Genomic DNA, 15902 nt, shown 5'->3' with positions numbered 1-15902 from the left:
AAATTGTAGTGGCTTTTGCCCTTTTTGATAGTAGCTAGTGATTGAAAGATAACTAAGACCCCATCCAAGCCCACCATTTCCCACAACACATCCAATCAAAATTTTGAGATAGCCATTTTGTTCAGCGTAGTTGATTTCAAGACAGAAATTATCAATTTATAGGGACATTACCCCACAGCCTTCAGGGCAACGGTTGTAAGTTATGCCCTGGGGGCATATAAGGTTTTTATAGAAGGCGTTGTCGTAGAAACTTCAAATAAGGCTCATTCGATTGGAAATTCAAAGGACTAGTGCCCTTTTTAATCATCGAAAGTGATTGGAAGGCATTTAGCCCCCCCCCCCCACGCCCGTCATTCCCCCAAACACATCCAATCAAATTCTGAGATAACCATTTTGTTCAGCGTAGTTGATTTCCAGATAGAAAATATGTTTTTGAGGAGGACACTCCCCCACATTCCTCAGGGCAAGGATTTTAAGTTATGCCCCGAGGGCATATAAGAACGATGTTGGCACAATGTATTTTTTATTACTTTTTTCCTTTAGAGCAGGGCACGTCGTATCGAAGAAGTTGTCGTAGAAACTTCGAAAACGGCTCATTCAATTGGAAGTTAGAGTGGCTTGTGCCCTTTTTAATCGTCGAAAGTGATTGGAAGGCAACTAACAAACCTTCCATATATGGTTTTTATAGAATGCGTATTCGTAGAAACTTCAAAAAAGGATCAGTCGAATGGAAATTCTAAGGCCTAGTACCCTTTTCAATAGTCAAAAATGATTGGAGGGCAACTAGCCCCCCCCCCCTCCCACGCCCATCATTCCCCCAAACACATCCAATCAAAATTTTGAGATGGCCATTTTGTTCAACGTAGTCGAAAGTTCTGGAAATTAGGTCTTTTATGATGATAATCCCATCAGAGCCCTCAGTGCAAGGGCTGTAGTTGATTTCCAGACAGAAAATATATTTTTGAGGAGGACACTCTCCCACATTCCTCGGGGCAAGGATTTTAAGGTATGCCCTGCGGGCATATAAAAACGATGTTGGCACAATGTATTATTTATAATTTTTTTCCTTTACAGCAGAGCACTTCGTATCGAAGAAGTTGTCGTAAAAACTTCGAATACGGCTCATTCAATTGGAAATTGCAGCGGCTTGTGCCCTTTTTAATAGTCGAAAGTGATTGGAAGGCTACAAACACCCCTTCCACGCCCACCATTTCCCAAAACACATCCAATCAAAATTTTGAGATAACCATTTTGTTCAGCGTAGTTGATTTCCAAATAGAAATTATGTTTTTGAGGAGCACACTCCCCCTAAGCCTTAAGGGCAAGGGTTGTAAGTTATGCCCTGGGGGCAAATAAGGTTTTTATAGAAGCCGTTGTCGTAGAAACTTCAAAAAAGGCTCATTCGCTTGGAAGTTCAAAGGGCTAATGCCTTTTTTAATAGTCGAAAGTGATTGGAAGGCATTTAGCCCCCCCCCATCATTCCCCCAAACACATCAAATCAAAATTTTGAGATAGTCATTTTTTTCAGCATAGCTGATTTCCAGATAGAAAATATGTTTTTGAGGAGGACACTCCCCCTAAGCCTTCAGGGCAAGGGTTGTAAGTTATGCCCTGGGGGTATATAAGGCTTTTATAGAAGGCGTTGTCGTAGAAACTTTAAAAAGGGCTCATTCGCTTGGAAATTCAAAGGGCTAATGCCCCTTTTAATAGTTGAAAGTGATAGGAGGGCAACGAGCCCCACACCCCGCCTATCATTCCCTATCATATCGAAAAAGTTGTCGTAGAAACCACGAAAAGGGCTCATTCGATCGGGAATTGGAATTGCTAGTGCCCATTTGAATCGTCGAAAGTCATTGGAATATAACAAACACAATTTCTAAACCCACCATATACCAAAAATCATCCCAATAAGATTTTTAGACACCCATTTTGTTCAGCCGATTTGATTTCCAGATAAAAAACATGTTTTTGAGGAGGACACTCCCCAAAACCAACGGGGCAAGCGTTTTAAGTTATGCCCTAAGGGCATATAACAACGATGTTGGCACAATGTATTATTTATTATTTTTTTCCTTTAGAGCAGGGCACTTCGTATCGAAGAAGTTGTCGTAGAAACTTCAAAAAGGACTTATTTAATTGGAAATTGGAGTGATTTGCGGTGTTTTTGATATTTGAAAGTGATTGGGCGGTGAGTAGCACCCCTTCCACGCCCACCATTTCCCAAAACAGATCCAATCGAAATTTTGAGATAGCCATTTTGTTCAGCGTAGTTGATTTTAAGACATAAATTATGTTTTTAGGAGGACACTCCCCCACAGCCTTCAGGGCAACGGTTGTAAGTTATTCCCAGGGGGCATATAAGGTTTTTATAGAAGGCGTTGTCGTAGAAACTTAAATTAAGGTTCATTCGATTGGAAATTCAAAGGGCTAGTGCCCTTTTTAATCATCGAAAGTAATTGGAGGGCACCTAGCCCCCCCCCACGCCCATCCTTCCCCCAAACACATCTAATCAAACTTTTGAAATATCCATTTTTTTTAGAGTAGTTGATTTACAGATAGAAAATATCTTTTTGAGGAGGACACTCCCCCACATTCCTCGGGGCAAGGGGTGTAGGTTATGCCCTGCGGGCATATAAGAACAATGTTGGCACAATGTATTATTTATTATTTTTGTTCCTTTAGAGCAGGGCACTTCGTATCGAAGAAGTTGTCGTAGAAACTTCGAAAACGGCTCTTTCAATTGGAAATTAGAGTGGCTTGTGCCCTTTTTAATCGTCGAAAGTTATTGGAGGGCAACTAACACCCCTTCCATGCCCACTATTTCCTAAAACACATCCCATAAAAATTTTGAGGTAGCCATGTTGTTCAGCGTAGTTGATTTCCAGATAAAAATTATGTTTTTGAGGAGAACACTCCCCCAAAGCCTTCAGGGCAAGGGTTGTAATTTATGCCCTGGGGAAATATAAGGTTTTTATAGAAAGCGTTGTCGTAGAAACTTCAAAAAAGGCTCATTCGATTGGAAATTTAAAGGGCTAGTGCCCTTTTTAATAGTCAAAAGTGATTGGAGGGCAACTAGCCCCCCCCCCTCCCACGCCCATCATTCCCCAAAACACATCCAATCAAAATTTTGAGATAGACATTTCGTTCAACGTAGTCGAAAGTTCTGTAAATTAGGTCTTTTATGGTGATAACCCCATCAGAGCCCTCAGTGGAAGGGCTGTAGTTGATTTCCAGACAGAAAATATATTTTTGAGCCGGACACTCCCCCACATTCCTCGGGGCAAGGATTTTAAGTTATGCCCCGAGGGCATATAAGAACGATGTTGGCACAATGTATTATTTATTTTTTTTTTTTTCCTTTAGAGCAGAGCACTTCGTATCGACGAAGTTGTCGTAGAAACTTCTAAAACGACGCATTCAATTGGAAATTGGAGTGGCTTGTGTCCTTTTTAATATTCAAAAGTGATTGGAAGGCAAATAACACCCCTTCCACGCCCACCATTTCCCAAAACACACCCAATCAAAATTTTGAGATAGCCATTTTTTTCAGCGTAGTCGATTTCCAGATAGAAATTATGTTTTTTTTAGGAAGACACTCCCCCACAGCCTTCAGGGCAACGGTTGTAAGTTATGCCCTGGGGGCATATAAGGTTTTTATAGAAGGCGTTGTCGTAGAAACTTCAAATAAGGCTCATTCGATTGGAAATTCAAAGGGCTAGTGCCCTTTTTAATCATCGAAAGTGATTGGAAGGCATTTAGCCCCCCCCCCCCCCACGCCCATCATTCCCCCAAACACATCCAATCAAATTTTGAGATAACCATTTTGTTCAGCGTAGTTGATTTCCAGATAGAAAATATGTTTTTGAGGAGGACACTCCCCCACATTCCTCAGGGCAAGGATTTTAAGTTATGCCCCGAGGGCATATAAGAACGATGTTGGCACAATGTATTTTTTATTACTTTTTTCCTTTAGAGCAGGGCACGTCGTATCGAAGAAGTTGTCGTAGAAACTTCGAAAACGGCTCATTCAATTGGAAGTTAGAGTGGCTTGTGCCCTTTTTAATCGTCGAAAGTGATTGGAAGGCAACTAACAAACCTTCCATATATGGTTTTTATAGAACGCGTATTCGTAGAAACTTCAAAAAAGGATCAGTCGAATGGAAATTCTAAGGGCTAGTACCCTTTTCAATAGTCAAAAATGATTGGAGGGAGACTAGCCCCCCCCCCCCCTCCCACGCCCACCATTTCCCAAAACAGATCCAATCGAAATTTTGAGATAGCCATTTTGTTCAGCGTAGTTGATTTTAAGACATAAATTATGTTTTTAGGAGGACACTCCCCCACAGCCTTCAGGGCAACGGTTGTAAGTTATTCCCAGGGGGCATATAAGGTTTTTATAGAAGGCGTTGTCGTAGAAACTTAAATTAAGGTTCATTCGATTGGAAATTCAAAGGGCTAGTGCCCTTTTTCATCATCGAAAGTAATTAGAGGGCAACTAGCCCCCCCCCACCCCCCCCGCCCATCATTGCCCCAAACCCCTCCAACCAAAATTTTGAGATAGCCATTTCGTTCAGCGTAGTTGATTTTCAGATAGAAAATATGTTTTTGAGGAGGACACTCCCCCACATTCCTCGGGGCAAGGGTTTTAGGTTATGCCCTGCGGGCATATAAGAACAATGTTGGCACAATGTATTATTTATTATTTTTGCTCCTTTAGAGCAGGGCGCTTCGTATCGAAGAAGTTGTCGTAGAAACTTCAAAAACGGCTCTTTCAATTGGAAATTAGAGTGGCTTGTGCCCTTTTTAATCGTCGAAAGTTATTGGAGGGCAACTAACACCCCTTCCATGCCCACTATTTCCTAAAACACATCCCATGAAAATTTTGAGGTAGCCATGTTGTTCAGCGTAGTTGATTTCCAGATAAAAATTATGTTTTTGAGGAGGACACTCCCCCAAAGCCCTCTGGGCAAGGGTTTTTAGTTATGTCCTGGGGCAATATAAGGTTTTCATAGAACGCGTCGTCGTAGAAACTTCAAAAAGGGCTCATTCGATTGGAAATTCAAAGGGCTAGTGCCCTTTTTAATAGTCAAAAGTGATTGGAGGGCAACTAGCCCCCCCCATGCCCATCATTCCCCAAAACACATCCAATCAAAATTTTGAGATAGCCATTTCGTTCAACGTAGTCGAAAGTTCTGTAAATTAGGTCTTTTATGGTGATAACCCCATCAGAGCCCTCAGTGGAAGGGCTGTAGTTGATTTCCAGACAGAAAATATATTTTTGAGCCGGACACTCCCCCACATTCCTCGGGGCAAGGATTTTAAGTTATGCCCCGAGGGCATATAAGAACGATGTTGGCACAATGTATTATTTATTTTTTTTTTTTTCCTTTAGAGCAGAGCACTTCGTATCGACGAAGTTGTCGTAGAAACTTCTAAAACGACGCATTCAATTGGAAATTGAAGTGGCTTGTGCCCTTTTTAGTCGTCAAAAGGGATTGGAAGGCGAATAACACCCCGTTCCACACCCATTATTTTCCAAAACACATCCAATCAAAATTTGGAGATAGCCATTTTGTTCAGCGTAGTTGATTTCATGATAGAAACTTTTTTTTTAGGAAGACACTCCCCCACAGCCGTCAGGGCAAGGGTTGTAAGTTATGCCCTGGGGACATATAAGGTTTATAGAGAAGACGTTGTCACAAAAACTTCAAAAAAGGCTCATTCGATTGGAAATTCAAAGGACTAGTGCCCTTTTTAATCATCGAAAGTGATTGTAGGGGAACTAGCCGCCACCCCCCCCCCCCACCCCCCGCCCCCACGCCTATCAGTCCCCCAAACACATCCAATTAAAATTTTGAGATAGCCATTTTGTTCAGCGTAGTTGATTTCCGGATAGAAAATATGTTTTTGAGGAGGATACTCCCCCACATTCCTTAGGGCAAGGGTTTTAAGTTATGCCCTGAGGACATATAAGAACGATGTTTGCACGATGTATTATTTATTATTGTTTTTCTTTAGAGCAGGGCACTTCGTATCGAAGAAGTTGTCGTAGAAACTTCGAAAACGGCTCATTCAATTGGAAATTAGAGTGGCTTGTGCCCTTTTTAATCGTCGAAAGTGATTGGAAGGCAACTAACACCCCTTCCACGCCCACCATTTCCCCAAACACATCCAATCAAAATTTTGAGATATCCATTTTGTTTAGCGTAGTTGATTTCCAGATAGAAATTATGTTTTTGAGGAGGACACTCCCCCACAGCCCTCAGGGCAAGGGTGGTAAGTTATGCCCTGGGGGCATATACGGTTTTTATAGATGGCGTTGTTATAGAAACTTAAAAAAAAAGATCATTCGATTGGAATTTCGAAGGGCTAGTGCCCTTTTTAATAGTCAAAAGTGATTGGAGGGCAACTAGCCCCCCCCCCTCCCACGCCCATCATTACCCCACATCCAATCAAAATTTTGAGATAGCCATTTTGTTCAACGTAGTCCGAAGTTATGGAAATTAGGTCTTTTATGATGATAACCCAATCAGAGCCCTCAGTGCAAGAGCTGTAGTTGATTTCCAGACAGAAAATATGTTTTTCAGGAGGACACTCCCCCACAACCTTCGAGGCAAGCATTTTAAGTTATGATAGAAGAGCTGAGGGCATATAAGAACGATGTTGGCACAATGTATTATTTTTTTTTTCTTTAGCGCAGGGCACTTCGTATCGAAGAAGTTGCCATAGAAACTTCGAAAAGGGCTCATTCAATTGGAAATTGGAGTGGGTCGTGCCCTTTTTAATAGTCGAAAGCGATTTGAAGGCGACTAAGACCCAATCCACACCCTTCAAATCCCGAAATGCATCCAAACAAAATTTAGAGATCGACATTTTGTTCAGCATAGCCGATTTCCAGATAAAAATAATATTTTTAAGGAGGACACTCTACCACAGCCATCAGGACAAGAGTTGTAAGTTATGTCCTGGGGGCATATGAGGTTTTTTATAGAAGGTGCGTAGAAACTTCAAAAAAAGGCTAATTCTATTGGAAATTCAAAGGGCTAGTGCCCTTTTTAATAGTCGAAAGTGATAGGATGGGAACTAACCCCCCTCTCACTCCCACCTTTCCCCAAACACATCTAATCAAAATTTTGAGATAGCCATTTTATTCAACATAGTTTTAAGTTCTGAAAATCGGGTCTTTGAGGATGACAAACCCCTCAAAACCGTCAGGGCATGGGTTGTAAGTTGTACCCTGGGGGCATATCAGGTTTTTATAGAACGCTCTGGCATAGAAACTTCAAAAAGGGCTCATTCGATTAGAAACTGAAATGGGTGGTGCCATTTTTAATTGTCAAAAGTAATTCGAAGGCAACTAACACCCCTTCCAAGCCCACCATTTCCCCAAACATATCCAATCAAAATTTTGAGATAGCATTTTGTTCCATGCAGTTTAAACTTCAGGAAATTATACCTTTGAGCAGGACAGCCACTACAGTCTTCAGGGCAAGTGTTATAAGTTATGCCCTGGAGGCATATAAGTTTTTATTGAAATCTTTATCGTAGAAACTTGAAAAAGGGCTCAGATAGAATATGTTTTTTCAGATTATCAGATTATGTTTTTGAGCAGGACACTCCTCCATAGCCCTCAGGGCAAGGGTTGTAAGTTATGCCCTGGGGGCATATAAGGTTTTATAGAAAACTTTGTCGTAGAAACTTCAAAAAGGGTTCATTCGAAATGCTATTGGAAATTGAAATGGCTAGTGCCCTTTTTAATAGTGGAAGTGATTGAAAGGCAACTAACACCCTTTCCACGCCCACCATTTCCCCAAACATACCCAATCAAAATTTTGATAGCCATTTTGTTGAACGCAGTTTAAAGTTCCGAAAATTACACCTTTGAGCAGGAAACTCCTTCAGGGCAAGGGTTATAAGTTATGTCCTGGGGACATATAAGGTTTTTATTGAAATCTGTCGTAGAAACTTGAAAAAGGGCTCATTCAATTGGAAATTGAAAGGGCTAGTGCCCTTTTTAAAAGTCGAAAGTGATTTGAGGGCAACTAACCCCACTCTCACGCCCACCTTTTCTCAAAACACATCCAATCAAAATTTTTGGACACCCATTTTATTCAACGTAGTAGAAAGTTTTGGAAATTAGGTCTTGACAACCCATCCCCCCCCACAACCCTCAGGGCAATGGTTGTAAGTTATGCCCTGGGAGCAAGTAAGGTTTTTATAGAAAGCGATGTTGTAAAAACATCAAAAAGGGCTCATTCAATTGAAAATTGAAAGGGCTAGAGCCCTTGTAATAGTCGAAAGTGATTGAAGGGAAACTAACCCCCCTCTCATGCCCACCATTTCCCCAAAAACCTCCAATCAAAATTTGGAGATATCCATTTTGTTCAACGTAGTAGAAAGTTCTGGAAATAAGGTTTTTTAGGATGATAACCTCTCAGAGCCCTCAGTGCAAGGGTTGTTAGTAATGCCCTGGGGGCATATAAGGTTTATATACAAAGTTGTTGTATAGATTTCAAAAAGGCCTCATTTGTTTGGAAATTGAAATTGCCCTTTTTAATAGTCGAAAGTGAGTGTAGTGCAATTGACCTTCCTCTCAATCCCACCATTTCCCCAAACACATTCAATCAAAGTTGTCAGATGATAACCCCCTCAGAGCCCTCAGTGAAGGGCTTTAAGTTATGCCTTGGAGGCATATAAGGTTTACAAAGGAAATTGTTGTAGAAATTTCAAAAAGGGCTCATTTGTTTGGAAATTGAAAGTGCCCTTTTTAATAGTCGAAAGTGAGTGGAGAATAATTGACCCCCTCCCACACCTACTACTTCCCCAAACACATCAATCAAGGTTTAGAGATAGCCATTTTGTTCACCGTAATTGAATTTTCAGGAAATTATATACTTAAGGATGACAAACCTCCCAGAGCCCCCAGGGATAGGGTTGCAAGTTATGCCCTGGGTGCATATAAGGTTTTTATAGTTAAGAGTTGTAGTAAAAACTTCAAAAGGGACTCATTCAATTGGAAACTGATAATTGGCACTTTACTGAAAAAAAATACAAATGAATGTGCATTATCAGGTTAATATAAATATACTGATATTTATTAATCATAATGTTAATATTGTTTGATTTATTAAAGTTATAAAAGTAAAAACATTTATATTTTTTTCAGTAAAGTCTAAATTATGTTCTGGCCTTGGGAAGGCATAGGGGTTTTGAGCACAACTTATGTTAATTTCTGCTTGTTTTGAGTTTGACTCGGTTATTTATTGTAATTTCTGTTTGTTTTGGGTTTAATTTATTTATCGATGCTGATTTGCGGTAGTTTCACGCTTCGTAGATTATTTTATTTTATTTTTGTTCATTGTTTGTTTAATGGAGTTCTTTACTTTTCTTTGAAAAACTTACTTTGTGGAAAAAGTTTTTTTAATTAATTAACGTAAACAAGGAAGAGAGGACCCACACCTGAGTCATTGGGCATACCAACAGCATTTGACAGGCCCATATCAGTTGAAACAATATCACTGCCACCAAAATCTGAGCTCTGTTAAACTGAGCACATAACCTAGAGATTCACTAGTGATGAGTAAATTTCTCACTGAAACACGAATTCCACAGTTATCACGCTTAAACTATAAAATAGACCAGAAAATTGTGTCAAATGCCTTCTTTATATCAAGAAAGATGATTGCGTGCTAATTCGACTGGTTTTTAGGCGAGACAAAAATCGGGACGGAAAGAGAGAGAAAAAAAAAATCTTTTACCAACAGAAGACTATCTTGTTACACAGCTGCCTTCCTATCAACTTACCATCCTTATTATTTCCGAGACAAGAATGAATGAGATCCCTTGTTTTTTAGGACAGCACTGAACATTATCAAAGGCTTTGGAATAATATGCTTTCTTTGCAAAACGGAGGATTTTTGTTGAAAACTTTTTTGTAAGCTTTAAATATGTGATTTATTTTTTTCTTGAGGATATTGGTCTGTACAACCTAATTTTTTCCCCTTATTGACCGCAAAAACACCTTTAGTTACCCATGGTTTAAACAGGACTTAATAAATCCTGCATGTTGTCGGTTTTAGTGGGTAACTCCGAACTGCCCCAAAATTTTTACAGAAAATTTGCCCAAGAATACACCTCAGAAAAACTCCATTCAAGCGATGCTACTTTCAACTTCCAAACTTTTATAGTAAAGCTGCCAAATTGGAGCCGTTAAGTAAATCTTGAACAGGTTACCATGTATGAACACCATTCCACCAAAATTGAAGAACTGGAGACGTGAATCGTAGACAATCTAAGGGACAAAACTAATAGATCCGTCTAAGCCCCTGTACCAGAAATTCAACGCTATTCTACAGAATTCTTTCAATAAGAAGCAGATATAGTTTGAACCATTTCATGTATCCTTGGATGTTGACGACGTTCCCGATGAAGTGCACTACGAATTTTTAGACCTACGAAATGACTCATCTGAAAGTTATAAATTTCAAGAAAAACGGTCACGATTGATGTTGATATGCCATTCATATTGTAAAGTTTCCATAGTTTCTTTTCGAATACTGTTGCCATTTGCTTATACTTACCCCTTGCGACAGTGGATTTTCAACTCTTCTACAACACCAAAACCAAGGAATAAGCTGGAATTTCAAAATGAGGCGAGACTGCCATTGACAAGACTCGACCAAGAATCATAACACTTGCCGAGCACAATGGCCACACTAATAATTAATACAAAGTAAAAATACAACTACTTCTGCTTAGTCCAAAAAAGGGTGCATCAGACGCAACAACCCTGATAATTTGGCAACAACTTGTCCAGCAGCTATTTTTATGTTAGCATATCTAATAAAGCAAGAAAATATGATACTTACAGGGCACAGTGAATTGGAGAAAAACTATTACCGCCAAGGATTAGACCACGCTGCGAACAAAGAACCTGAAGACAATTACCTTGACCTAGAAAAAAAACTTTTTACAACTGATCAAGCGCCAACTCGTGGGTTGTTTGTTAATTACGAAGGAACTACATTGCTAGCGAGATGAAGAATAATGAGCGATGGTAAATAAAGGATTGAATATATTTTTAGGGAATGTAGAAATAGTATAGGATTTTTATGAATTTTTAGATTTTAGATTTGATGTAATTTTTTTAACGATTGTTTGGAATTTATTTTAAATTAGTGAAATGTTTTTTATATGTTGAGGGGCATACGATTCGCCAGGATTGGTAAATATTTGATCTTTGGGAATTTATTTGAGGATTGTTGTAGCTACCCAATAACGCAAAGCCCAGCGAGAGTAGATTGTGTTGAAGTGTGATGCATTAAAAAATAATAATGTTATATTTAAAAAAAAAAAATTATGTATGTAAATCTAGTAAAAAGTGTGTTAAAGTGTTCTAAGAAAAGTAATGTATTTTTAAGTACAAAAACGTATATCCATTGTAAACTTGTATTTTACTGTTATATGTTATAGGCCTAATGAAAGGGAGTAGCCCCTTGCCGCCGTGGTTAGCTAGAATGAGAATTTTGAAATTGTTGTACGGTTAATTAATGGATGGAGAATCGTATGAATAAAAAAAGGTTTTTAGGAAAAAGGTAGAATGTACTATGAAAAAATTATGTATGTGAGGTATTATAAAAATGGAAATCTATGGAATGTCGAGTAAGAGGTAAAATAGATAGGTAGTAAAATGAAGAAATAATAGAGAAATAGGGACAAATTAGATTACAAATAAGCAGGGAGTCTTAGATCAAAAAAAGAAAAGAAAGAATCAGGATTGATTTTTTTATTTTTTTTTTTAGAAGTACGAAAAGGAAACAATAATCGGTTGGATTCCATCCATTACACAAAGTATCAGCAGCCCATTATTAAGGAAACGAAAAAGAAGATGAAACGCGGAAAGGAGGACCCAATACTGCTGGATAAAAGAAAGAAAAGAAAAAGAATCTAAAATATGCATTAGATAAGGATTTTGTATATTTTCAATATTATATTGAATAAAAAAAAGCGCCAACTTGTGGGTTGTTTTTTAATTACGAAGGAACTACATTGCTAGCGAATGAAGAATAATGAGCGATGATAACAATAAAAATAAATAAAATATCACTGATATATAATCCTGACTTGCTATATTCAGCCACAGAGCAATTACTGGAGCATCTACAAAAAGTAGCTTGAATGAACCAGAACATGAATTCCAGCAAACCCAGTTTTTTGCTCTTTTCAAACTCTTTGACGAGTACAATCATGAACAAGCACACCAAAAATATAATTTAATAAAACACCGATTAATAACAAAGCAACTAATAAAAGCAACATAAACCAAAACAAAACTGAATTCATACAAAAATATCAGATACATACAAAGATAGAAAAAAAGCACATTTTACGTCTTATAAAAAAGAAACTAGAATGAGATTAGTACAAAAATTTGCCAGAAAAATATCTGGCAGAAAAGCTGCTAGGCAAATAACTCTACTTAGGAATGTTCTCAGGAATTGGTTTATGACAAATGTTTCAGATGCTTTTTACAAAGAAACATTTACACTTTTGTCAAGAAAGAAAAATTTCAATAGCAAAAATATTTAAGGGTACCCCCCCCCCCAAAAAAAAACAAAACAATGACACGCAATTTTTATTTTTGCAATTTTGTGATTGAAAACGAAGGAAAAAATTAAACAATAACGACCAGCTTTTATCATTTTTTTTTTTCAATACACAAAACGGAAATGAAAAAAAGAAAACAAACCTTTATAAGACGCCCAATGCATTGCTGTAAAACCTTCCTTGTCTTGGATGTTCGGTAATTCTAAGTACTCTTGACCATACTCAAGGAGAGTCTGAACAATATCGCTAAAGCCTAGTGCAGAAGCTAAAGTTAACGCTGTTTTTCCTTCTTTTTCTTTGTGCAAAATGTTGGCCGAATGAGACAATAAAATTCTAACACAGGCAAGGTCGCCACTTTGTACCTGAAAAAGGGAACAACTTATAAAGGTGGTATAAACACCATAATCAAAATAGTTGATAAACTATAGATAATATCAATAAAATAAAATACTTATTTTAAAATAAGTCCCTTTATAAGTGCCCAGGATAAACAGATAATTTCAGACAAACTGTTTTTAATGAATTTTAAAGAAAGTAGTTGGATTAGTTGAAACTTTTAGAAATGTTCAGGAATTAACACTTGGGCTAATTCCAGAAAATTCAGTGATTCTGGCTCTATCACTCCAAAATATACAACCAGGTTAGTCTGAAAATAAATTGTTTAAATAAGAGACAGATGCTATACATACAGGGACCATTTTTTCCTTTTCAATGTTCTTATTGAATATGTCTGTTATTTGCCACTTTGACAAATCGGCACCCCCCCCCCTTATTTGAATGAGCCTGATAATGGACTTGCCTCATGGTCCTAAAAGCTTTCTTTCTTTGTTTTAAGAATTACAGCTCGGGATATTAATGAAATTTTGTATCGAGCATTCAGGAGAACAAATATGAAGTAAGCGTTTTCCTTTGTCTTCGTTTTAAGTGTTGAGTTTGTTCTTCAGGAAAAGATTGCTTATTTTTGTTTAATTTCTATTCGTTTTAATTTCTCAATAGTAAGGCAATATTTGACTTAAAACATTGTAATAATAAACGCAACATAGTGTTAGAGCATGTCCTTGGAAGTTTGTTGGGCCTTATAAGGTTTTTAAATATCGCAAACTGAATTTCGGATTTGTAATATCATGTCATGAGTTCCAAATGTTGGATTTATGATATCATGACACGAGTTTAGCTGAACTTTCTACGGAACGAAATTGCGGGAAAACGGTAGCTTACTGAGGCAGATTTATTTTTACTGTATAAAAAAGGCACCAGCATATTTTTCTTTCGTCTGGGTGAGCCTTATAGGTTCTTTTTCTATGACAATTTCTTCGACAAAATCATTTAACAAAAAGAAGTAGCCCACCCCCCTACATAAATTTCAAAGTTAACGAGGAGTTAGAAATGCCAAAAAGAGCATTTTCGTTTTCAGTTTTTCAAGGTAGGTGAGGGTATTCCCGAACAATGATGATCTTCTTCCCTATTATTCTCTCTGCTGGAAAGCAAGGTGGTTTAATCCTCAACTCTCCCATAAAAGTGTTTCCGCAATAAGAGTGAATTTAACGCTAAATCTAAATATATCCATTCAAATAAAGAAAGACTATGGGGTTACTTGCCAACTCCAGATATTCTGAAGGACCACTAATGGAAAATTTATTAGTTGGGGAAAACAGCATTTTTTTTTCTTCTATCTTTTTTGTCTGTTTGAATCCTCTTGGGCCAATAACTTAAGGATACAAGTCTGAACTAATCATAAAAAAAAACCATGACCACAGACCAAATTTTTTCGGGGTCATACGCCCATCTGAAGCTTTTTTTCATGCAAGAGGGTTTTTTTTTTGGTCCAGAAGCTTAGGGGTACATGTTCAATTTTTTTTCTTTTGCATTGGAGTTTATGGGGTAAAACATATATCCTTAAGTCTTTTAATCAAGAGAACCTTAATTCACGAGAAAGAAAAGAACATCGTTTCCCCGAAAAAGGGTAAAAAATTACTTTTTTTTTTCTCTGAACCACTTTGAACAGCCCAAAAATTTGGGCCCTTTAGAATCCATTTTTGTGAGGACCTCGCTGCAAAGGTAATTTCTTATTACTTTTTCTTATCGTTTCCCTTATTCCAGGGACTTGCAGCTGTGAGTTTCAAATGGATTAGCCACAATAAGCTTATTGGCCAAAAAAGTTTCAAGCTAGTACAATGAAAGTTTTTTTGGATCATATTGGGGTCCATTATTAGGAGGCCCATGCACCAACTAAAAAGTGATTTTTGGCCCTTTCAGAAGCCCCCTTTGTAGGCGGAATCAAGTTTTCTTTTCAATTTTTTTCTTTTGCATTGGAGTTCTCATTGCTCAAAGACTTAAGGGTATAAGTTTTAAGCCAATAGAAAAAATGGTCCTCTTTGGGACACCATTAGGGCACGATCCATGATCCAGGGACTTAGGGTCTCAAGTTTTCAGCCGTTAAGAAGAATTTTTTTATGGTTCTTTGTCAGGCCCCGTCTTCGGGAGAACCATTGTTTTTTCTTTCTATTTAGCTTTCAGCACTGGAATTCTCTTAGCCCAATAACTTAAGGATATAAGTTTTGAGCCACTCAAAGAGGACCACTTGCGCCCTATTTTAGGGGTGACCCTGCCCACGAACAATTTTTTGTGCATTAGGTTACTCTTGGCCCGATGAATCACGAATTTAAGTTTAACACTGATTAGAGACTACTTTTTTTACGTTTTCTTGAGCGTTCTCTATCATTATTATTTTTAATCACCAAGTTTGGTTAAAAACAAAGACCAATGAGTCTTACTATCGTAATTAGTCTTGGGTAGAATTACCTTAAATACCTTAAACCTTAAATACTCTCAGAATTCTCTTAGAGTTATCAAGAAACTCTTCAGTATAATAACTCTTTTGTGCATTAAAATTAAAATTGGTTATTTCAAATTTTTAAATGATAATTTAATATTTTTATACATCCCTTATAAATCTAATAAATCTTTTTAGCCTTTCAACTTTTTGTTTGTTAGCATATGTAGAAAATGACCTATGATAAGTCATTTTCTTGAAAATAAGTCTTTGAAAATAAATCCATTTATAACGGCAGTGCATCAGGTTTTCTGTTTTATAATTCGATGTATAGGTTTTGGGCCTTGAAGTCTGGAGAGTAAACAACCCTAAATGCACTCTCACACGAATTGGTAGCCTAATTTTCTCAAAGGTTTACTGTCAATGTATTTAATATTTAATACCATAAACTCAGAGGTACTTAGAAGTGAGCTTTGGTAAACTTTAACTGTTTAGATAAGTTAAAGTCACAATTTTTTGGAAA

General features: G+C 37.6%; 1 protein-coding gene across 1 annotated transcript in view; it reads right to left on the bottom strand.

The window, feature by feature from the left end:
• LOC148951193 (uncharacterized) overlaps positions 1 to 15902 on the bottom strand; it is a 188979-nt gene that overhangs the window by 18751 nt on the left and 154326 nt on the right. The window contains exons 14-15 of the mRNA XM_089090706.1: positions 12749 to 12968; positions 10869 to 10953 (exon numbers count right to left, since the gene is read on the bottom strand). Coding sequence (XP_088946832.1) covers positions 10869 to 10953; positions 12749 to 12968 — 305 coding nt within the window. The remainder of the gene's footprint in view (positions 1 to 10868; positions 10954 to 12748; positions 12969 to 15902) is intronic.

The sequence above is a fragment of the Artemia sp. Qi Xiang Cuo genome, chromosome 6 (assembly GCF_049724085.1).
Source record: "Artemia sp. Qi Xiang Cuo chromosome 6, ASM4972408v1, whole genome shotgun sequence".
NCBI lineage: Eukaryota > Metazoa > Arthropoda > Branchiopoda > Anostraca > Artemiidae > Artemia > Artemia sp. Qi Xiang Cuo.
This window is presented reverse-complemented; position numbering and strand designations above follow the sequence as displayed.